The sequence below is a fragment of the Oryx dammah genome, unplaced genomic scaffold, assembly GCF_014754425.2.
Source record: "Oryx dammah isolate SB20612 unplaced genomic scaffold, SCBI_Odam_1.1 HiC_scaffold_15, whole genome shotgun sequence".
NCBI classification, from domain to species: domain Eukaryota; kingdom Metazoa; phylum Chordata; class Mammalia; order Artiodactyla; family Bovidae; genus Oryx; species Oryx dammah.
Window position 1 is genome coordinate 23,654,426 of NW_024070199.1, and position 23,871 is coordinate 23,678,296.

The window sequence follows — 23,871 nt, forward strand, 5'->3', positions numbered from 1 at the left end:
CTTATAATAAACCACAATGGAAAAGAATATATATATGTATAACTGATCACTCTGCTGTATACCAGGAACTAATACAGCACTGTAAATCATGTCAAATTTAAAAATTATGTATCACATTTAAAAATACATAATAAAATATTAAGCACCTTAATACTTTTATTGCTGTAATAACTTATTTATAGTTTATTTCTGATATCTATATTCATAAACATATTACTAGGGAACATGAAAAGTCTTGATCCTTCATTTCCAATTCTTGTATCTTTCTTTTATTGCCTTGTTCCATTGTCCAGGATCTCCTTTACAGTGTCGAATAGAAGAGATGATGGCAAGTGTCCCTGTCCTGTTCCTGAACTTAAACTTCAAAGATTCATCAAGTTGTGGGCTGTAGTTTTTGTTTTTGGAGATACACTGTATCGTGTTATAACACATTCTAATTCTAGTTTGCTAAGAGTTTAATATATAGACTGAAAGGATATGGAATTTTATCAAACTTTCTTTCCTGAGATACATCAATAAATTTTTCTGGTTAATTTTCTCAAATTTAACCAAACTTGTATTCCTGGGATAAACTTTATCTTCCAATATATTGCTCAATAGGCTTTCCCGATAGGTCAGAAGGTACAGAATCTGCTTGCAATGTAGGAGACCCGGGTAGGGAAGATTCCCTGGAGAAGGGCATGGCAACCCACTCCAGTATTCTTGCCTGGAGAATTCCATGGACAGAAGAGCCTGGTGGGCTACAGTCCAAGGGGTTGAAAGAGTCACACACAACTGAGCAACTAAGCACACACTGCTCAATTAAGTTTCCTAACAGTTTGAATAGGATGTTCTCCATATATGTTTGACCTGTAAGTTTTTGTCCTGCTTTAGTAGAGTTCTGGTATAAAGGTTATACTGGCTTCATATATGGATGCTCGAGTCCTGACAAAGATGACATAGTACAAAGTAGAGGGGAAAAAATGGTCTTTGGAACAACTAGATCATTTTTAAACAGATTGATACTACTATTACTACTGCTACTAAGTTTTAAAAAGCTGGACCACTTCCTCATACCATATACAAAAACAATGCCAAGTAGATTACAAATCTAAATATTAAAAAAAACTATAAAATTTTACACAAGAACATAGGAAAACACCTCCATAAGGATTTTTACCCAAATCACATATAGTGGTAACCATAAACAATGATGATACATGAAAACTGAGAATTTCAGTACATCAAAAGATACTTGAAGAGAGTAAAAAAGCAAGATAGAAGAATTTTTTCATTACATAAAGCTTACAAACATTTCAAACACACACACACAAAATAAAGACAGTCTACAAATAAATAAGAAAAGGCCCAAGTCAATGGAAACCTGAACAAAAGACATAAACACATACTTCACAGAAAAGGAAATCCAAATGCCAATAATCACAGGAAAAAGTGCTCAGTCACATTGACAATCACAGAAATGGAAATTTAAATTTCAATGAGACGCTGCTATACAACCAAATGGAAAAAATTCTTAAAGGTAGGCAATACCAACCTGAACTGTTATATACTACTGGTAGAAGTATAAATTGGTATTACCACTTTGGAAAACAGTCTGGCAATACCAAGAAAATCTGAAAATATGTATTCCCTAAAGTCTGAACTATTTTGTAAATATATACCCCACAGATGTGTACCAGGCACATGGACAAAAAGATTCATAACAAAATTGTTCTAAATAGACCTAAACTGGAAAACACAAAAATTCCCGTCAAGAATAGAAAAGATAAATTGGGATATACTAATCAATACCATTCTATGTAACAATAAACATAAATGAACACTAAAAATAATGTTGAACAAAACAAGCTAGACCAAAATAATGCATAATAAATGATTAAAGTGAAATATAAAGCAATATTAAGCAAGTGATTACTACAAAAGCCAGGATGGTCATTACCTCAATTAAGCAGGGAGAGCATCTAAATGATAAAGGACAGATGGCGATGGGAGGAAATCTAAAGTGCTGGAAATATTCTCTTTCCTATTACTTATTTGTACTTAGGTTACCACGTAATTCATGTGCTATGTACCTTTGTATTTCACACAAAGTTTAAAAAGGATGCTTATATATCATATTTGAGCTTTTTAAAAGAGGTATTTAATAAAATTCTCTATGATGAAATTGCCGTAGTTGATTACATTTACTGAAATATTTTATTAAGGCTTAACAAATACAAACACTTGAAAAGAAACAAAGAGCAATCTTCTTAGAAGATCAAAATGTTCCTACTGCCTTAGAAATATTTTCAGGATGCTCATGCTGAAACAAGACATGTCCTGTAAAAGGCCATCTGCTCAGGCTGTTTATTGTCTGCTACAAGTCATAATCCTATCTGCCTCAGTAATTACTTGTTGGAATATAAATACAACTGGAAAGATTAAGATTTCAGGGAATACATAGAAAAAAAAGACAAAAGGCCATAGTTCCCAGTGATTCTATATTAAAACACTGCAACACAGACGTGATTCACAGAGATAATACCTTTTATGAGCCTGCTCATCTTAATCACCACCTGATTTTACCATTCATGAAAAAAAAACTATAGATTTTTACTTACTTTTTTTCTCTCAAGAGGCCAATCACTAAACATTACTTTAGCATAAAAGCATTCCAAATGAATTCTATCTCTGGAAACACCTGCTCAAAAACTAGCATAGCTTTAATTTTCAGAAATACAACACCATAATATAAACGGTATGTTAAGTCTCTTAACTAATCCAATATACACTGAAATTATTTTTCCGAGTGGATATTTTGTTAGAGCAATAATCACTATCCTATATTATTTCCTATCTCAGAAGCAGCAATTTAACTTTTATCTCATGATACAGGGACATCATCATGAGTAATTATCTGATACTGGGTTTACAGAGATAAGAGAGAGTCCGTGCACTTAAGAACATGGTCTAAGGCAATGAGAAGGGTAAAGAACACAGGCTTCATAGGAGCTAATATAATAAGACCTTACCTGAGTGACATTCGAATTTAATCAGAAAAAGACAGTGCATCCAAGACAGAGATGTATATGAATATGGGGGTAAAAGGTGCCTCATCTCTGTATGCACAAACTGCCTGTGTGTGTACGTACGTGTGTATGGAAGACAAATCGCAAATTTGAAGAGCTATAAATAGTTTAGTATGATTAGAGCAACAAGAGGCAGTATGTAGTGACAAAGTTGGGACGTAGTTAGAGGTAATGCTAAGGAGTCTAGTTTTTAGAGGCAATGAGGAGCCATTTCAGGATTTTTAGAGTGAGAAAATAGGATCAAATTTGTAATGTACTTCTGCCCAATGCAATTTTAATAAAAAAAGACACAGTCTAGGTTCTAAGGAAGAACATGGTCTAGCAGGGAGACAGACGTGTAAACAGCATAAAGTACGACCAGTGTTCATACAATGAACACCTTATCAATTAAATGACGTTTAAAGTTGGTGACAAAATGACTGTAAAATTCACCTAGAAGAATACCTAGGTGATAATTATTTTTTCAAAATGCATACGGGGTGGGGTGGGGGGAATACCATGATACAAAAATATACAAGGCATTTTATTTTGTTTTCAGTTCACTATGGCACCCAAACATACATGTTTTTCCCGTTCCGCAAGCATGCCGAAATGACAATAAAGTAATACAAAATGTAATAAATTGATAAATGCATGGAGATTTTAGATGGTACTATCAAAGAACCAAAGATATAATTCAGTGGAGGAAGAAAGGGCAATCAAACCATTTGGTAAACTTGTGAGGAAGGATCCAGTGCTCACTGCACACATCAGAAGACTAAAGTGTTGCCCAGAGCAGATCTCCCTCTTTTCTTCTGAGGCAGATAACAGAAAACACATATCAATTACCTTTATTAAGTGTATTTCATGAGCTGTCTCCCTCCCAAATGTATAATTTCTGTTTATAGGCGTGTAGCTAACACTGAGGACATTTACTGTTTAAAGTTAGCAATAGCTTAGCTTCTTATAAAATGGGGGGGGGGGGGACGGTTAGAGAATAATGCGAATTCAAGAAGAAAGATAATGGGTTTTCATCAAGCTTTGAATATTTCATGTCCTGGGTCTTAAAAACCCATTCACTGATTCAACAAGTATTTAACTGAATACCTGCATGCCTGGTACCCTTCCAGATGGTTGCGCTATGTCCATGAATAAGAGAAAAATCCCTGTCTAATCTTGGGGTGCTGATATTCTAGTAAAGCTTACATTTTCATGTGATAAGTCTTTAAAAAGCCTTACCAAAGTGTTGATAGTGAGATCTCATACCAGGATCAGAGGTAATTTTTAGTTTCTCCATATTCCTCTCACATCTTCTCAACACAAAAACATCTGTTTACTCCCTTTCTTCCTTTATTTATTTAGAAGAGATGAGAACTGGTAGGGAAATCAACCTGGCCACACTAACAGAGTAGATGACAGAGAGCCAAATAACTGAGCTACTTATGTACAAATGCATTAATCCAGGTAAGTATATAAAAAATACAAGAATGTGAATGAAGGCACAGATTTAAGCTACATCAATGAGTAGAAGTAGGATGGATTTGAGAAACAGCAAGGATTCTCATGAGGACTGTATCTCCACTAAGTGTGCTGGTAAAAGAGAAGGCGAGGTCAAGTATCAGCCCCAGGTTTTCAATTTTAACCTGTGAGAAGAGTTAATGCAGGTCTGTTCTCTTGGTTCTTATCTCTGTAACCATGTCAATAACTCTTGATCAAACCCTAAAAACAAAACTCCTGAACATTCTTATATTTACTGGTTAATGATGCTATTCAATACACCTGAAGATGTGCTGCTGCTGCTGCTAAGTCGCTTCAGTCATGTCTGACTCTGTGCAACCCCATAGATGGCAGCCCACCAGGCTCCTCCATCCCTGGGATTCTCCAGGCAAGAACACTGGAGTGGGTTGCCATTTCCTTCTCCAATGCATGAAAAGTGAAATGTCAAAGTGAAGTCACTTAGTCGTGTATGACTCTTTGCAACCCCATGGACTGCAATCTACCAGGCTCCTCCATCCATGGGATTTTCCAGGCAAGATTAAAGGAGCGGGGTGCCATTGCCTTCTCCGCCTGAAGATGTGAACCAAAACAAATCAGGAGAACAGCATGTGTGAAGTTTACAGGAAGATTCCTGATATGCATCTGGCATCTGACACCACTGCACAATGGCTGATCACACAGTGGTCATGTGCCTATGCCCCCAGTTCTCTTTGAGCACCATAAACTCTTAGGACTCGAACTTCCTTGGGTTGAGGCATCTCTTGAGTCTCTGAGGTTCACAGCTAGAGGGAGAAGCACATCTTGTGTGACTTTGTGGGAGCCTGTATGTGACCTCTTTACTGATGGGTATCTTTTCTTTGCTGTCCCTGGACTGTATTCTTTGCTATAATAAATCTTAGCAGTGAAGCTGTGCATACAACTTTATACTGAATCATTTGAGTTCTTTCAGTGAATCACTGAACTAGTAGGTAGTCATGGGATCCCCAAGACAAGACCATTGAGTAGACAGGAAATTAAGGAGGTGGCAGGATGTGAGAAAAACAGAATTTAGTTTCCATGTAAACCACCTTAATCACCTTCATTAGAAGACTTTTGAGCAGCAAATTGTTTTTAACCATTTTTATCCTCATCACTGGTTCAAAGTTTCCTTCAGCTTTCATTTACTCTTTTATTATTTCTGTTAAATTTAGAGGACCTCCCTGGTTGTTCAGTGGTTAAGAATATGGCTGCCAGGGCAGGAATAGAGATTCAGACAGAACAGACTTATGGACACAGTGGGGGAAGGAGAGGGAGGGACGAATTGAGAGAGTAGCACTGAAATATATACATTACCATGTGTAAAACAGGGAACTAGCGGGAAGTTGCTGTATAGCACAAGGGGTTCACCTGGTGCTCTGTGACAACCTGGAGGGGTGGGTCGGGGTAGCAGGTGGGAGGGAGGTACAAGAGGGAGGAGACACGTGTACACCTATGGTTGATGTAGGGAGCAACCAACACAACACTGTAAAGCAGAGTTACCCTCTAATTAAAAAAAAAAAGAATTCACCTGCCAATGCTATTAACAAGGATTCGATCCCTGGTCTGGGAAGATTCCACATGCCATGGAGCACCTAAGCCTGTGCACCATGGTAACTAAGCCCACACTCTAGAGCCCGCAAGCAACTACTGAAGCCAGTGTGCTCTACAAGAGAAGCTTCCACAGTAAGAAGCTGCCACCTCAGTGAAGAGTAGCCCCCACCTGCCGCAACTAGAGAAAGCCTGCACGCAGCAACGAAAACCTAGCACAGCTAAAAATAAATAAATGAACAAAAATAAATGAATTTAGAAACAAGATATGACAGAATATCCCTTACTTCAAAAATATATCCTAGTATATTTTGTGATCTTGTTCCAAATCTTATATACACCACCACTATCTTTAAATTCATTGTGTTAAGTTGCTGCTGCTGCTGCTGCTAAGTCACTTCAGTCGTGTCCGACTCTGTGCGATGCCATAGACGGCAGCCCACCAGGCTCTCCCGTCCCTGGGATTCTCCAGGCAAGAACACTGGAGTGGGTTGCCATTTCCTTCTCGTTACTAAGTGCCTAAAAATATTAAGAAGATAAAGCTCTTGTCCTGGAATCTAGAGAAGAACACTTACATGAATATGACTCAGATCTAGGCATAAAAATGAAACAGATCTGTTTCATTTCTAACAGTATTCTAGGCACAGGTAATATAAAAGATTGCATCTTTAAAGTCATACTGAGATTGAAAGTACTGCATTACAGTCATATGACAGATCAACCTTCTCATGAAAACTTTCCAAAAACATCCAAAAATCTGAATAATGAGCTTTCCACTGCAGAGTCAATGAGAAACCAAAGGCAGTCAGAGTAAAGGTAAATATTACCAGAAGCTACCTCTGCTTCCTGAAGGTGAACAGTGGATACGATCGCCTGACAACTGAATAGCTTTCCTCAGGACGTTTATGCTTCTGGACTGATTATTCACCAGAAAGTGAGAGCAAGAAAAAGAAACAATTTCTCATTCCTCCCACGTATTACTTTGAGTCCTATTTGCCCCTACTAATAAAACATCTTTCATTTCTTTAGAAATGCTATATCTCCTTTTTAAATGAAAGAGATAAAATTATTTTATCATCTTTTTGAGCACAATTCAGGGATTGTTAAGTTGAATATGTTTAAAAGAATATGAAACATGTAATTATTCATCTTTTATGTATGGCAGAAACCAACACGATTCTATAAAACAATTATCATCCAATTAAAAATAAATATATTTACAAACAAAACAAATCTCTTTCAATCAGTTTGACTTAAAATAGCCAGTGGTAGATTTTGTTGGTTGAAATCTAGTTCCATGACTGGTACAATAAAAATTGTTTTCCTACCCAAAGGTTGGGGGGGCGGGGTGGAGTGAACTATCTATCTTTTAGAATTTAAAGTATCTTGTTATAGATGTAAGCTTAGGGAGGTTTACAGAAATTCTGCTGTGTACAAATTTCTGGCAGCAAAAGAAGCCTCAGAATTGCTAAAGACAATTCACAGCCTGCTAATCAGAAGAGCTGCTTTCATTGATTGATGATGGTTCTAGAAAGCTCCAGTGCAATAACAGACAAGTATAAGAGAAGCTGAAAATAAATTTCAAGGGAGGAGAGTGAATACATAATAAAGCTGACTAAAGCTTGAAACTTTATGGTATAAAAGAATAGAGATCATGAAACAGAATACAGAAAAGAGAATCAGCATATGTTGGTGGGATAGCGGCAAGAAATGATCATTTCAGAAACATAATCAATCAAATGTAAAGTATTATTGGAGGCATTGGTGCCAAATCAAACATATCACTGTAATTATCTGTTAATATTATCATAATTATTACTAACATTTAGTAAGCAGTTACATATCAACCGGGCTTCTCTGGTGGCTCAGACTATAAAGAATCCACCTGCAATGCAGGAGACCTGGGTTCCTTCCTGGGTTGGTAAGATCCCCTGGAGAAGGGAATAGCTACACACTGCCAGTATTCTGGCCTGGGGAATTCCATGGACAGAGGAGCCTGGGGTCTGTAGGGTCACATTTGAGTTCGTGGGGTCGCAAAGAGTCAGACACAACCGAGCCAACTTTCACTTCACTTCACTTACATGTCAGCCACTTTGCGAAGCACTGTAAGTGGATCCAATCTTTATAACAATCTTGTGAGACAGATACTACCATCAACCTCATTTTATAAATGAAGAAACCAGGATTAAAGAAGTTAAGCAATTTGCCCATCAGCATAAAGCTAGTCAAAAAGCCAGTTAGAAATCAAGTCATATGGTTCTAGATGCTGAGAGAAGTATGCTATTCTGCTTTCTCATCTGGTAGAAAAATGAGCCAGAAAACACTGCAGATATTAACAATAAACTGTTTCATGAAAATTCTTCTACAGATAAATCCACAAACAGAAGAACGGAGGTTACTTCATCCACAGTGTACATTTCAAGTTTCTGAATGGAAAACGACGGAGAGAGACTATGAACACTATGTAAATAGCTATCTTATCTTTTCACGATATGAAAAAGGCAAAGGAGAACATCTTTGAAGAAAAGTATAATGTTGGCTCATCCAAAACAAAAAGGTCTAATATTCAAATGCTATAGGTTCTAAGTAAAGCAAACTACTGGCCACAATAAATATGTGCCCTGTGAGCAGTGCAATGGAGACACAGCACAGCAGACTGGCTGTCAGGATCAACTATGGGATCCAAGCCTGGCACTACTACAAATAAGGAAACGAATGTGTTCCCCATGTCTCAAGCTCTTAATCTCTACTAAAAAAATGCTATTATACTGTTTTTGTACCTACCTCAAAAAAAAATTCAATAGGAAGTACTAAGTTAATGTTAGCAACTTTTATTATTAAGTTGAAGTGCCTAAAATGGAATGCTAAGTCATTTTCAATAAATGCTCTCATGTAAAATTTCTATATATTCCAGCACTAAATTTTATATACAAAGAATCTGAATATAATTATTGTAAAAATGTATCTCTAAAATGTCACTAGGAATTAGGGCTTCTGTGACATAAAATGAAAATCAAATGAGTGGTATCACCATCCTTCTCTTCCATAGAGGAATAAAATGAGAGTACACCGGACCCTCCTGGTGGTGCAGTGGTTAAGAATCCGCCTGCCAATGCAGGGGACATGGGTTCAATTCCTGGACGGGGAAGATCCCACATACCACAGGGCAACTAAGCCCATGCACCTCACCTACTAAGTCCGAACTCTAGAGCCTACGAGCACCAACTACAAAGCCCAAAAACCTAGAGGCCATGCTCCACAACAAGAGAAGCCACCACACTGAGAAGCCTGCACAACACAACAAAGAGTAGACCCCACTCAATCCAACTCAAGGCGGCACACAGCAACAAAGACCCAGAGCGGCCAAAAATAAATAATTTTTAAAAATTATTCTTTAAAAAAAATGAGAGAACATCTAGTCTCGTAGAAATCAAAAATGACAAATAAATATATAAATGAACATGGGTCTCCCATATTTCTAATAGATCCCTATCTTACATAATCTTACAATCAACAATAAATTTCGTTAATTTACGTAAAACAATCTCTTCTTTGGGATAGTAGTTCTCACACCTGTTTGGAAACCAAGGTACAAGCAAAAGAGGGTGCTATTGCTATTTACCGAACCCGCAAAATGATGTTGTAGTTAATGGTAACAAAAGAACTAAAAAAACTTTCCCAGATTATGGAATTGCATACACATATGCAACATATATGCATATTCTCCAATATGAAAATAATAACCACCAGTCTCTATCTATGAAAAAATCTATGCAAGAGCAATGTCGTTTTTTCATTAACATTCATTTGCTGCTTGTTAATAGTAACAGTTGCTAACTTCTGAATACCTACTATATGTCAGGTCAGGCAATATGCCAAAGAGACTGAGGTGTGTATTTTACTTACAACTTATTTATTTACCTTGCTCACAACCATTACTGACTCCTTGTCATCATTACTTTCATTTTTACAATGAAACAGCTGAAGTTTCAAAAAGATTAGATATTTAATCGAAGTTCCAACAATAGGGAAGGGGCAGAGCAAGGACTCAAAACTGTCCAACTGAAACTGTTCATGTATGTGCTTAGTTGCTCAGTCGTGTCCAACTCTTTGTGACCCCACGGACTGTAGCCCGCCAGGCTCCTCTGTCCATGGGGATTCTCCAGGCAAGAATACTGGAGTGGGTTGCCATGCCCTCCTCCAGGGGATCTTCCCAAGCCAGGGATCAAACCCAGATCTCTTGCACTGCAGGTAGTTTCTTCACCTCTGAGCCATGAGGGAAGCCTGAAACTCTGCATGCTTAACCACAACACTACACTCTACACTATGCAATAAAATCTTAAACATTTTACACAATTGTATTTAGATGTTATACAAATCAGAAAAGATCAACATTAATCAATTTTAAGAATAAAATATACGCATCAGTGAGAGGACCATTGAAGGATCATGCCAAGAATGTAATGTAAGCATGGTGAAAGTTGTTTAGAGAGTATACCTTTAATGTTCTCCCTCCAAAAAAGAAATGGTAATTATCGGGTTGGCCAAGAAGTTGATTCAGGATTTTCTGTAAGATGTGAGGGAAAACCGGAACAAACTTTTTGGCCAACCCAATATTTCATGTGACACAATGGAGGTGTTAACTAACACTATGGTGCTAGCTATTATGTTAATACATTAATGTATCAAAGAAATACATTTATAATTTGTTTTCATTAAACTCACACAATGTTCTGTGTCAATTACATCTCAATAACCCTCGGGGGAAAAAGAATTGCTGAGAAGCCTGCTATTAAAATTATTTTGGAAATTATTCCTAAGTTGTAAATGTAACATGCTTTGGTTAAGTATACAACTAACAAAATCTAGTTTTATAAGTTGTAATTCAAATAAAGGTCTTCCTACTAGAATATAAGCCAACTGTAAAATCAACCACTGGTCAATTAACCTAACTTAATTCCTCAAAGAGAGGATGTATTTTTAGAGAATAAAATTAAGTTTTAGGGGATAAACTAAATCCACTCTAATATGTGTGTAGCCATTTTGGACTTCACATTTTAATTTGAGTAGGCACAGGGCTACCAGTACTGTCAAAAGGAAAATGACAACCTTTAGTTTTCTTTTAGCTGAATTGTTATCTGCTAAACAAAATACTACTGATATATTGAATTTTGTAGCATATCTTCTAACATTACCCTATACATCCATGATTTCTAATTTAATATTATTATAATTAGCATATCCACAGTCATAATTGAAAACTATATAAAAATAATTCTCAAGAGGAGTGAAAAGATTGTTCATACTTCAAACATGTTTAGGTCAATTCAACTTAAAATCTTATTGTACTGGAATGAAATTTTACTAAAAGATAAGGGCCTTAGGTCTGCACTGGACAGCTATTAAAGACAAGAAAATCTACTAATCATCAAATTTAAAAATAATCTTAACTGAAGCCTTAAAATGTATTTACCTTATGATATCCATTGCCTGGTAAAGTATTTCAGACTGATCAACTCCAAGAACCTTCTTTGCCCCTGCTTTAGCAGCAAACATAGAAAGAATTCCAGTTCCACAACCAACATCCAAAACTACCTGGTATAATAATAAAAGAAAAAGAACAGATGTTATTGAGAAGGTCTAACACTTTAAATCCTATTCATATATGATGATGTTTCTAGCTAGGAATAGATAACAAAATTTAAACTTTACCAGTCAAACATGGTAATAATTTCTATTTGGGTAAATTGAACATATAATTACATTAAATTATTTTAAATTCATAACTGTTTTTGGCCACAGTTTATTGCAATCATATGCAACAATGTAAATTTAAGAAATGTTTTATATGAAATGAGCAATTCCCACAGACTTACTAGGGAAGTACTCTGTCTTTAATTTAGGTTCAGTAATTCTAAATTTTAACAGAAATAACCCACTCCACTTTCAAAGTTTAATATTTAACTCATTTTAATTATAGAGGTACAATAAAAAACAGCTTTTAGAATTCAGTAACTTGAGAATTTAAGTTTTCAAAAAGATATTCATTATCAATGGTAGAAACAGTAAGAATTATGAAATTTAAGATGTTATTGGGGATTGGAATGTAACAATTATTTCTAATCAAGAATTTCATACGGTTCTTCCCAGAATAGTAATAATGAAATATGCATGGTTCACAATTAAAAAAAAAAAAATTTACCAAGGAAACACATTAAGCAAAATACTCAGAAACAACCAAGAATAAAGAATAGAGAGTAATAGAGAATAGTAGTGTGATAAAGAAAACTCAAGCACAGAACAGAGCTTAGGGCAAGGGGAGAGGATACACACACTCTTTTAGAATTTTAAATAGGTCCATGAAGCATTTTCCTAGCAAGAATATTGGAATGGGTTTCCATTTCCTTTTCCAGGGTATCTTTCCGACCCAGGGATCAAACCCGTGAGACGTCTCCTGCTTGGCAGGTAGATTCTTTACCACTGCACCACCTGGGAAGCCACTGTAAGAAAAACAGAGCTAGAATTTATCTATCATACTGTTCAATCTATAGGGCTTCCCTAGTGGCTCAACAGTAAAGAATCTGCCAGCAATGCAGGAGATGAAGGTTCAATCCCTGGGTTGGGAAGATCTCCTGAAGGAAGAATTGGCAACCCACTCCAGTATTCTTGCCTTGGAAATCCCACAGACAGAGAAGCCTGGTGGGCTATAGTCCATGGGATTGCAAAGAGTCAGACACGACTGAGCAACTGAGCAATGTTCAATCTATGTAAATGAATCTTTGTAAATAAACTTATTTACAAAACAGAAACAGACTCACATGCTTAAAGAACAAACTTATGGTTGCTGGAGCGGGGCGAATTGGGGGAAGAGATAGTTAGGAAGTTTGGGATAGACATGTACACATTGCTTTACTTAAAATGGAAACCAACAAGGACCTACTATATAGCACAGGGAACTCTGCTCAATGAGACAGCCTGGATGGGAGAGGAATGTGGGGGAGAATGGATACATGTATATGTATGGCTGAGTCCCTTTGCTGTCCACCTGAAACTATCATAACATTGTTAATTGGCTATACTCCAATATAAAATAAAATTTTTTTAAAAAGAATCTATTACATTGTTCAACAACTACTTTTCCACTAGGTAATATATTCATTTTTCCACAAGCATAAGATAATCAGCTTGTCTATTTTTTTTTTAAGTCTTAGTATTTTTATGGGGACTGAACTAAAATATAAATTTACAGAACACAGACAATTTCATTTTGTGTTTTCTATTCAGGAACATGGTAAGAATTTCAATTTGTTTTAATCATCTTTTATGTTCTTTAGGAGTTTGGGATTTTTTAAAAATCTCTTTCATGTAAGTCCTGCACACTAGTTAAAATCTGTTCCTATGCATTTTATCTTCTGCACTGTTTACTAGTATAAGGGAAGTCTGTTCCATTACATTTTTAAAATATACCAGAACTGACTCCAGAGGAGAGAATCTGAACAGTCTTAATTTCTATTGAAGAAATAAGGTTGTCAAAAGGCTGCTACTCTGTGTCCCCTATCCTCTCTGCTCCTCTTAGAAGGTAGAGGCTGCTTAGGGAGAATGCGACTGTCCCTGACCATAATGTTACCTGTTTGGGTGAGTCAGCACATTTTAATATAACCACTTCACACGTTAAGAAAGTTCAAAACTGTAAGATGAACTCTATAAAATACCACTGCAAAACCACTTTTTTAAGTTACAAATAAAATATACTAACCACACCATCAAGTAAATACTATAACACAGAGCATATATATTTATAGCATGGTTATAGTATATCAACTTGAAATATTACATGGCATAAAATGATAATAAAATGTAAAAATATATACAACACAACAGCAAGTGATGACTTCCCAGAAACTTTCATTGAAATATTTGCAAAATTAAAAATAAAAGATCAGTGTACAATTTACCAAGTTTGACAGCACAGTGCTTTGGTGATGGTGTTTGGGAACATTGAATATCAACACTCATGCACTGTTTCTGGAGAGACAAGCTGGCAGCACTAACTCCATCCAGGGTAGAACCTTTCTGACCCAGAGAGTCCTCTGCTAGAATTTATATTATTCTATTCCTACATTTATAAAAAGATTTTTAATATTTTATATTTTTACATGCATTATTTCTAATATAAAAAATTAGAACTTATGGACAATTTACACTGAATTTTTGAGCCATTAAAATAACATTAATAAGGGATTATCTTAGAGAAACTGCTAAGTGACAACAATGAAGTACAGCAGGATATATATCATGTACTCCAATTCGAGTATGTATTATTCTCTTGTAAAACTACACACATACATAATTTACATATATATGCATATATATATATATATAAAATCTTACTTAATTCTTTCTGAAGGAAAGAGAGCTTTAGAGAAAGAAACAGATTCAGGATCATACAGGGGGTAATTTGTAAAGCTGAAACTCAAACATAGGTCAAGCTGCTTTTTTTAAAGTGCATACTTAAATTATATTTTTAGTTGCATACTAATTATTTATTACGTCTAGCTCAGATTTAGGTGTTCGGGCAAATAAACTAAAACTTGATAGAACCAAGAAAGAGGGAGAATGATAACAGAATGCACTAACATTATTTTATAAAACAATGAAGGAATGTATATAAAACATTTTAACTGTAGATAATAATCAATAGCATAAAAAAGGCACCAAACTGTGAATTTCTTCAATGAACTACAAATAGAAATTAATTATGAGTAAGTGAGAACAAGATTATGCCACCCAAAGTTAAATTAAATCTGAGAAACCATATGCCCTCCACAGGAATTGTGAATTAAAACAATATTAAGAAAGAGAAGAAGGAAAGGAAGCAGGAAGGATGGAAGGAGAGGAAAAGAAACTCTAATTTTAATCCCTTTTCTGAAAAATAAATTTCTACCATGCCCTAAAAAATATATGATACAGAAGCTAGAGCTGTGATATGAAATTTATCTACCTAATGAAGAAAAATGAAAACAAAAACAATGGTATAAAACTTAAGAAGAAATGTTATTCCATACATTTTTAAAAAGAACTATATTTAAATAATCTCATGCACATGTTCTGTCATGCCACATAGGACCTATGCATGAAAAATAGTGAGAATTAAAATATCATTAATGAATCCCACCCTAATTATTTTCTCCTTAAATTGCAGTGGCACAGGGTTAAGGGCACTAGACTAGGACTAAAACCTTCAAGTCCTGTTTTTCTAGTTACCTATTTTAGGACAAGTCTTTAACCTATTGGTTTCAAATTCTTCATGCATTAAATGGAGATAAATACCTACCATCCCTAGTTACAGGTATATTATACAGCAAAGAGACAACAAATATGTTTGAAAATAGTCTATAAATTATCAAACACTATTTAAATGTAGGGTAGTATATTTTCTACATCTGCAGCCATAGTATAATATAAAAAAGAGTATTCCAAATCACATAAAATCTCTTGAATACTATTGTTAATTACAGAGAATTATATCCTAAATATGCTTTAAAGAATTAGAAATTGATACATATTTTATATTATATTCTTAAGAAACCATAAATGCCAAGCAAACCTAACCACACATTGATAAAACAAAGCATGTAGCCAAATTCCAATTTATTAATAAGCCCTCTCCTAACTGTGACAGATTTAATCTCTTCAGCAAAAGCAGTAGGTACAATACAAAATAAACTTTGTATGTTTTCCATGGTCATGTATTTTGTCCAAAAGTGTATAATATATATGGTATTTCTATAACAGTTACTATCAAACAATTAACAGCAGATAATGACTGTGTACAGGTCTATGAACCCAGTAAGATGTGTTTCATATACATAGAAATATTCATAATTACTTAATTTCCTGATTAATCTTATGATTACTAATACTTTTGTCTTTTCACTATTTTCTTATGTAATACAAGACAAAAGTCTATTCAGAACATATTGAAAAAGAAACTGCTGCTAAGTCACTTCAGTCGTGTCCAACTCTGTGCAACGCCATAGACGGCAGCCCACCAGGCTTCCCCATCCCTGGGATTCTCCAGGCAAGAACACTGGAGTGGGTTGCCATTTCCTTCTCCAATGCATGAAAGTGAAAAGTCAAAGTCAAGTTGCTCAGTCGAGTCCGACTCTCAGCGACCCCAAGGACGGCAGCCTACCAGGCTCCTCCACCCACAGGATTTTCCAGGCAGGAGTACTGGAGTGGGGTGCCATTGCCTTCTCCGGAAAAAGAAACTACTTTTACTTAAAAAATTCTTACTGCATTGGTATCCAAAAGTATTTTTAAAATATTTTACAAGATAGTTCAAAGATACTGCTTTTATAAAAACAGAAGTCCTAAAGTTTTAGAACCAGAAAAAAATTTTTTTAATCATTTTACAGATGAGGCCCAGAGACTCACCACTGTCTAAAATTATTATGTGGCTGGATCCTGAGTAGCCAGGCAGAACTAGTGATTCCCAGACTAGTACATGTTTAAATTGTATACAACATATTAAGGAAAAAATAAAATAAAAACCTAGGCATAATCTAACTTCAAAGCAAAATTTTAATAGTAACATTATTTGCTTCACTGGAAAGTGTTTTTTTAGATATAAAATAAACTGTTCTAGAATTTTAGGTGCAAATATAAAAATTACTAAAGTAATGATTAGTCTTCACTATAATAATAGAAAGCAAATAAAAAAGCCAACAAAGAACTGATAAAAACTAATATTTTAAAAAATGAAATAATCTGCCTGTTGGGGAATTAGCAAAAACAAAGAAATACATGCCATCATTACCTTATAGGTAATGCGTTGGCCAAAAGATATCAGAACCATATAAATTTCACATCTCCAACTCAGCTAAGTCACAAGTTAAATACTGCTCTTAGGAAACAGGTATGGAAAATGAAAAGCCAGTCATATATATATATGTTATTCCAAGCAACATAAAACTCAGGAAAACAGTCTTTTCAATATATTAAGGTCGTGGGTCACTACAGCAATATCATATAAGGTCCATGAAATAATCTTAGAAAAGTATCTTTTAAAATTAAGGGGAACTATGAAAACCTGATGTTACCAGTATACATATTCTTGAAGTAGAAAGTGTGTGTGTATGTTAGTCACTCAGTCGTGTCTGACTCTTTGCAATCCCATGGACTACAGCCCACCAGGCTCCTCTGTCCATTGGATTCTCCAGGCAAGAATGCTGGAATGGGTTGCCATACCCTTCTTCAAGGGATCTTCCCGACCCAGGGATCGAACCCAGGTCTCCCACACTGCAGGCAGACGCTTTACCACGTGAGACACCTGGGAAACCCCTGACGTAGAAAGAGAGGGGGAAAATTTCCAAGCAAAGGTATGCGAGTGGCAGAGACAATCACATACTAGACTAAATTAGTGGATTAACTTCCAGTAAGGTGGAACAAATAGAAGAGAAGGAGGGAAAGAGAAAGTGAAGAAAAAATGGAAAAATTCACAAGGGAGGAAAAAATATATGACACAAATTTCACACACATACTCATACACATCATGAAAGATCATCTTTGAAATAACCAGAGGCAGTATAAAGACTAATTATGAAATATAAAGTATCTCATAAAATGGTCTCAAAAAAAGCACATAAAATAAATTCTACCTGAAAATATTTGACCCTATTTACCAAATGAGTTTTTAAATTAAGTTTTAACTAATCAATGTGAACTAAAATAATAATTAAATGCTTTGATATGGGGTTTATCTTGTACATTTGATATTAACAAGAATCACAGTAAATCAAAAACATGGTTTAAGAAAAACTTACCTAACTGAGCAAAGTTTAAGTTAAATCACTATATTTAATGAATTTCAATTTAAAAAATGTAATGAATAACACCAATCAGCATTTCTGGTATCAGTATTCTGCACCACAGATCAGCATCACAAAAGTCTTCCATGAAATAAAGCCAGTATACATGAAACCGGGCTTCCCTGGTAGATCAGCTGGTAAAGAATCCACCTGCAATGCAGGAGACCCTGGTTTGATTCCTGGGACAGGAAGATCCCCTTGAGAAGGGATAGGCTACCCACTCCAGTCTTCTTGGGCTTTCCCGGTGGCTCAGACGGTAAAGAATCCGCCTGCAACACGTGAGATCTGGGTTTGAACCCTGGGTTGGGAAGACCCCTTGGAGGAGGGCATGGCAAGCGACTCCAGTGTTCTTGCTTAGAGAATCTCAGCGGACACAGGAGCCTGGCGGGCTACAGTCCATGGGGTTGCAAAGAGTGGGACACGACTGAGTGACTAAGCACAGCACACACATGAAATCAACTGCTGTCACAATGACCTAAGAGAGGATTTCTGCTACCTGAGATCCACATGAAACATGTAATTCTATAGACTATGCTACTCACCTTGTCTTTGAAGATATGTGGGTTTTGGTATATAAAATCTCGGTAACTTTCTGTTCGTACTTTGTCCTAGGGCAGAGAAAGGAAAACATCACATTATACTTACAAATAAAATTTTTTAAGGAAGATATCTGCTAATTATCACATACATTTCTACAGCTCCTTTTTGCCTAGAAACCCATGTTTAATCTTTTTTTGCTACAAGAAAATAATAGGGACTTCCCTGCTGGTCCACTGGCTAAGACTTCAAGCTCTCAATGCAGGGGGCTCAGGTTCGATCCCTGGTAGGGGAACTAGATCCCATAAGCCACAACTAAAGATCCGTGTGGTGAAACTAACACCCAGCACAGCCAAATAAATATTTTTTCAAAAGGAAAATAGGAACAGTAACAGCAACAACACACAAAGAAAACATTTAATAACATCACTGAAAGTCAAATAAGACCTAAGTTCTTAAAAATGTACATATTTTTGTCTTGACGTGCACCATCACTGTAAGACTTCAAGTGATAATTAACACTAACGGGCCTGATTCCCTGTAGTAGAACTAGGTTAAAATATGAGAAAAAAGACAAAACAGACAGATGTGAAAATTACAGTTACATAATGAAAAATGAGGCTAACCTGAGTACAGTTTTCTAAGAAAGTCATCAATCAGCACCTACGTGATTTATAATACTGTTTTGTTTCTAGAACTGTCTGTAGTAGGAAATGATACTTAAAAGCCTATAAGCCTAAAGTAAATCATTTGAGCCCTACAGCCCACATTATGAGACTTCTCCACTCCGGAGTCTCATATGACCTGTGACTCAGGCAGGCATTGAACGTTAACATTTATGTTGGTTCCTGAACAGTGCCGATTCCCTTTTCAATCACTTCAGCTGAGACATGTACTGACAGCAAACTAAGCAGTAAGGGCACAGTTGCTAAGGGAGTAAAATGAGTCTGATACAAATATCTCAAACCGGGAATTTAAAATTTCACACTTGGTAAAAAGTAGTTAACATCAAACACTATAGCACTTATACCATTCACATCCCTGACAAAACCATGTTTATGCCAATATTGGAATTAAAAATAAAAAAAGATATATATAAGTCTTAAATTAGAAGTTGTTTTACAGGGGGAATTCCATAATTAATTCCATGTTTTATGATAGAATTAGTCCTAACTGCTTTACAAACAAAATTTTAGATCAGGTTTATTAAATTTATGTATTTTAAGAATTATTATGAGAATCTAATATTCAAATGAATTTAAACATACTATTAAGTAATTAATTTTACAAATCTTTAAAAAAATACCATTTCATACATTCATACTATTTTTATACTCTTCTTACACTAGAACCAGTGATTTTTGCTGACACAACAATACCCACAAAGGGTGAACATCAGTCAAGAAGGCAGTCACTCAGAAAGCTCTCACCAATCACACTGCTCTAATTTAATCACTAGCACCCCAACTCCTGTCCTCAGTCCATGCACTGCTGCTCAACGATAATCCTTCATCCGGCTCTTCCTACACATCCGTCTGCTTTCATTCAGATGCTTACCCTGGTGCAATGAAATTCAAAGTGTACTAATAAACACAGTGCTTTGGACATAGCAGAGCTTTGATTTAATAAATGAATTTTTGAGAGGAAAATCCACTGAATGTGAAAATCCAAACAAATTAAAGACAAGCCCTCAAACCATTCCTAAAAATTTATTCCAACAAAGCACTAAAACTGTTCTATATAAAATAAGGTAATAAACAAAAATAAAATAATCTTTTCACTCACCTATTAAAACTAAGAAACACAAAAGAACGAGAGGTTCTTTTGCTTCTCAATATTAAGAAGCAAAATAATCTTTTAAGACTAATACATGGTGTCATGGAATTATTCCTACAAATATTTTAAAAATTTAAGTATGAGACTAAAGACAACAGAAAAATTATATACTATAAATTTTACCGATATAAGTAACAGCATGTTTTAAAATACAGGCTTATGAAGGTGTATAGAATGCCTGAGTCAGCTACAAATACAATGAAGAAAATGAAGAAAAATTATTTAATGGTACTATAGTCTGGATAAATGTTCACCAAGATAAACAATATTTTTCTTGGGAAAAAAAAACAGAGAGAGAGAGAGATACATCTCAGATTTAAAACATTAGCAACAATTCCTTTCAGAAAGATAAAGTGGTGAAGGATTTTGAAAGTTCATGTCATCTATTCTGCGATCAACTACATCTTGATCAACTACATTACCTTCATCTTGATTCTGAAAAATAAGATTGCAAACTATCCTTATTTATAATCACTAAATAAGGCATATACAAAATAGTGTCATTAAAAAACTGTATCTGAGACTAAGCAATAAAAAATCCAAATAATATTTTTATAAAAGCAAGGCCAATTCTAAGCATAAAAATAAGTCCTGTATGTATGGCTTCTCAATTTTAAATGATCATGTGAGATGATCAATTTTAATGATCTTAAATGTAAAGATCATGTGAGATTCTGGTAGTAGCACAACCTTGAACAAATTATAGGTGCTAAGAATTGTTTTGACAGGAAACAGAAGAAATATTGTGTGACATAAGGCACTATTCCATATTCGCCCACAGTATGTAACTTAGCAAAATATAAAATGGACAAATAGTCTTTTTGAATGAACTATATCCATATTTCCTATGATCCAAGGAGAGGTGGTTACACTGTATATCAGCTAAGGGGAATTAAGGCATGAGAAATTATATTAATAAAAATTCTTAAGTGATTCCAGATCTACAAGTGAAAAGACAGCACTGGGAACTTTCAGCTGGAACTTCTTAATGTACATCAAAAGGACTTAAAGATCAAAAGGACTTAAAGATACTCTATCCGGTATGAAATCCTCTAGTTACTGAAATATAGCTACAAGGGTCCAGGAGAGAGATTTGGAAATAAGTCCAAACTGGATTTCCCAGATGACTGAACCGAGAGCACTCAGATGTACCATCTTCTAGGAGTCTCAGTAACTTACCAATCTGAAAAATCCAATACAATTTCCCTATCAAAAGCATTAAAGGTTCATGGCATTGAAACTGATGGGGTGATTTAAAATGACAAACATGGGCAAAGAAAAATTCCTTTAAAGAAAATATTCTAGACACAATAGAAGAAGAAGAAGTATATATGTATACTATCATGTAAGAAACGAATCGCCAGTCTATGTTCAATACAGGATACAGGAGGCTTGGGGCTGGTGCACAGGGATGATCCAGAGAGATGATATGGGGTGGGAGAGGGGTTCAGGATTGGGAACTCATGTACACCTGTGGTGGATTCATGTCAATGTATGGCAAAACCAATACAGTATTGTAAAGCAAAATAAAGTAAAAATAAATTTAAAAAAAATAAATAAAATTTTTGAAAAAAGAAAAGAAAATATTCTAGACACAATAAAATTAATTTTAACGAGGAAAACGATGTATGTCCATTTCTTTTAAATAAATGCATCCTAGACTTAATTTATTATTTATAACTGTTATTTTCAATCCTATGCAACTACCCAAGGAACAACAAAAAGCACAACCAACCGTGACAAGTCATTAGTGAAGAAATGACATGACATTGCTTTAAGACTCCAAATAATTATAATTACTATTAATCAGCAAACCTCCAACTCTGCAATCCTGCAAAACTGACTCAACAAAATATATACATGTTATTAAATATTCCTGGTTATTTTAAATAGGTGTTTCAAGGAACACAGTCTTCAGGCTTCTGTAAAATAAATCAATCTGAGGAAGGATTCAAAAGGGAATTTTTCTTTTGTTGGTTTTAAGAAAGGAAAAAAAGAAGGTAGTGACATCTAAAATTGACAGATAAACATCGAAAATTTTCAGTAATTTTTAAACTCCAACATTTGTTAGATATTTTCACTTTTATTAAATTAAAAAATTATACTTTTCTATTTTATAATCTATAACAGATGATAAAATGTATTATACCAGGTACAGCTAGAAATCTACTTATAGTTTATATAAACATTACCATTATAAAAATTAAAACCAACCAAGTTCAAGTATCTGATCTGACTTAGGAAATTCTATCATTGATTTCAAATGTAAAAAAGTTATGCTATAACTGTGAGAATTATCTACAACTAACTTTATACCAAAGAATTATTCTTTGCCTAAACTAATGACAGGACTGCTAATTAAAACACTAATTTCTCCTTTACACATTAAAAGACAAACATATAAAGCTATTTCTTCCTATTTAAAAGTTGCTCTTGAGAAGCCTAAAATCATTACCAATTTTTACCATTGTTCTATTTTAAGCAAAAGTAATCTCATAATAAAGATTAATAATGATCTTAAGTAGAATTTACAGTAATTCTGATACTTCTATAATCTTTTCAACGTAAGATGAGCTATCAAGTACCAAAAAGATCTAAAAAGCAGTTCTCAAAAAAAAGAAAAAGGCAGTTCTACACAGCATGTGTGTTAAGAACCAGTTTCACTCTATCTTTCCTTCAGCATGGACTTGGCACATCTGTGCTCTTTTCTAACCTTGAGCATTTCTTCGTGTATCCCATAATGCCCGTAGGAGCTGAAATAAACACCATCCTCATCCTCCGGGAGGTCTGCAATGGCAGTGGTAGATGACGGGCAGGCTCTGACATCTGCGTTCATCACAAAATCCTGAGCAAATTGTCTGTAATCAATTTGAAATACACCCTTGAGACAAGTTTATTGGACCATGAAAAAAGGAAAGGCTAGAGGCTGAGGCAGAGGTAGGAGGGGAGTGTGGAGTGTGATGAGCCTCTAAATCACGCTCTATCTTAAGCAACAAAAAGCTCCCCCTGCTGGATTTTAAGCAATGGATGTACTCAAACCCAGCTGGAAGCATTCCTTCTGCAAACCACAAAAGCATAGCCAACTGCAAATTATGGCTGTTGATACCTTTCGACCAACAAAATAAGCATACGATGACTCTATTCACTTTTCTACTGTTCCAAAATCTTATTACATCGTGGAAGGGTTATATGGGCAGAAAGCAGATTCAAACTGGAAATTATTTACACACACCAACACCATCCACTCAGCCTCTAAAACTCAGTTCCCTCTCTGATCACAACACATCAGGAACCTATCATGTATACATGGGAAAGTGTAAAGGGGCAGATAAAGTGTTGTTGGTTACTAGTTTACTCAGCATAAAATATCAGAAAAGAGGAAGGGAAACTACAATTCGCTTGACTATTTTTCCTGCTGGACATTCTGGCAAACCATCAAATGGGTACTCAGGCAGTAGCAACCAACTTACAAATCTAACAGGTTAAGCTGGAGGTATATATATACTTGATAGAAAGGC

The 23,871-nt window shown here is 35.2% G+C and overlaps 1 protein-coding gene across 2 annotated transcripts in view; it reads right to left on the minus strand.

Moving 5' to 3' along the window:
• Positions 1–23,871, minus strand: part of PRMT3 (protein arginine methyltransferase 3) — a 137,911-nt gene that overhangs the window by 100,574 nt on the left and 13,466 nt on the right. For both annotated transcript variants that reach the window (XM_040255664.1, XM_040255665.1), the window contains 3 exons: positions 23,067–23,211; positions 18,523–18,588; positions 11,584–11,705 (listed from right to left, as the gene is read on the minus strand). In XM_040255664.1, the coding sequence (XP_040111598.1) occupies positions 11,584–11,705; positions 18,523–18,588; positions 23,067–23,211 (333 nt within the window). The remainder of the gene's footprint in view (positions 1–11,583; positions 11,706–18,522; positions 18,589–23,066; positions 23,212–23,871) is intronic.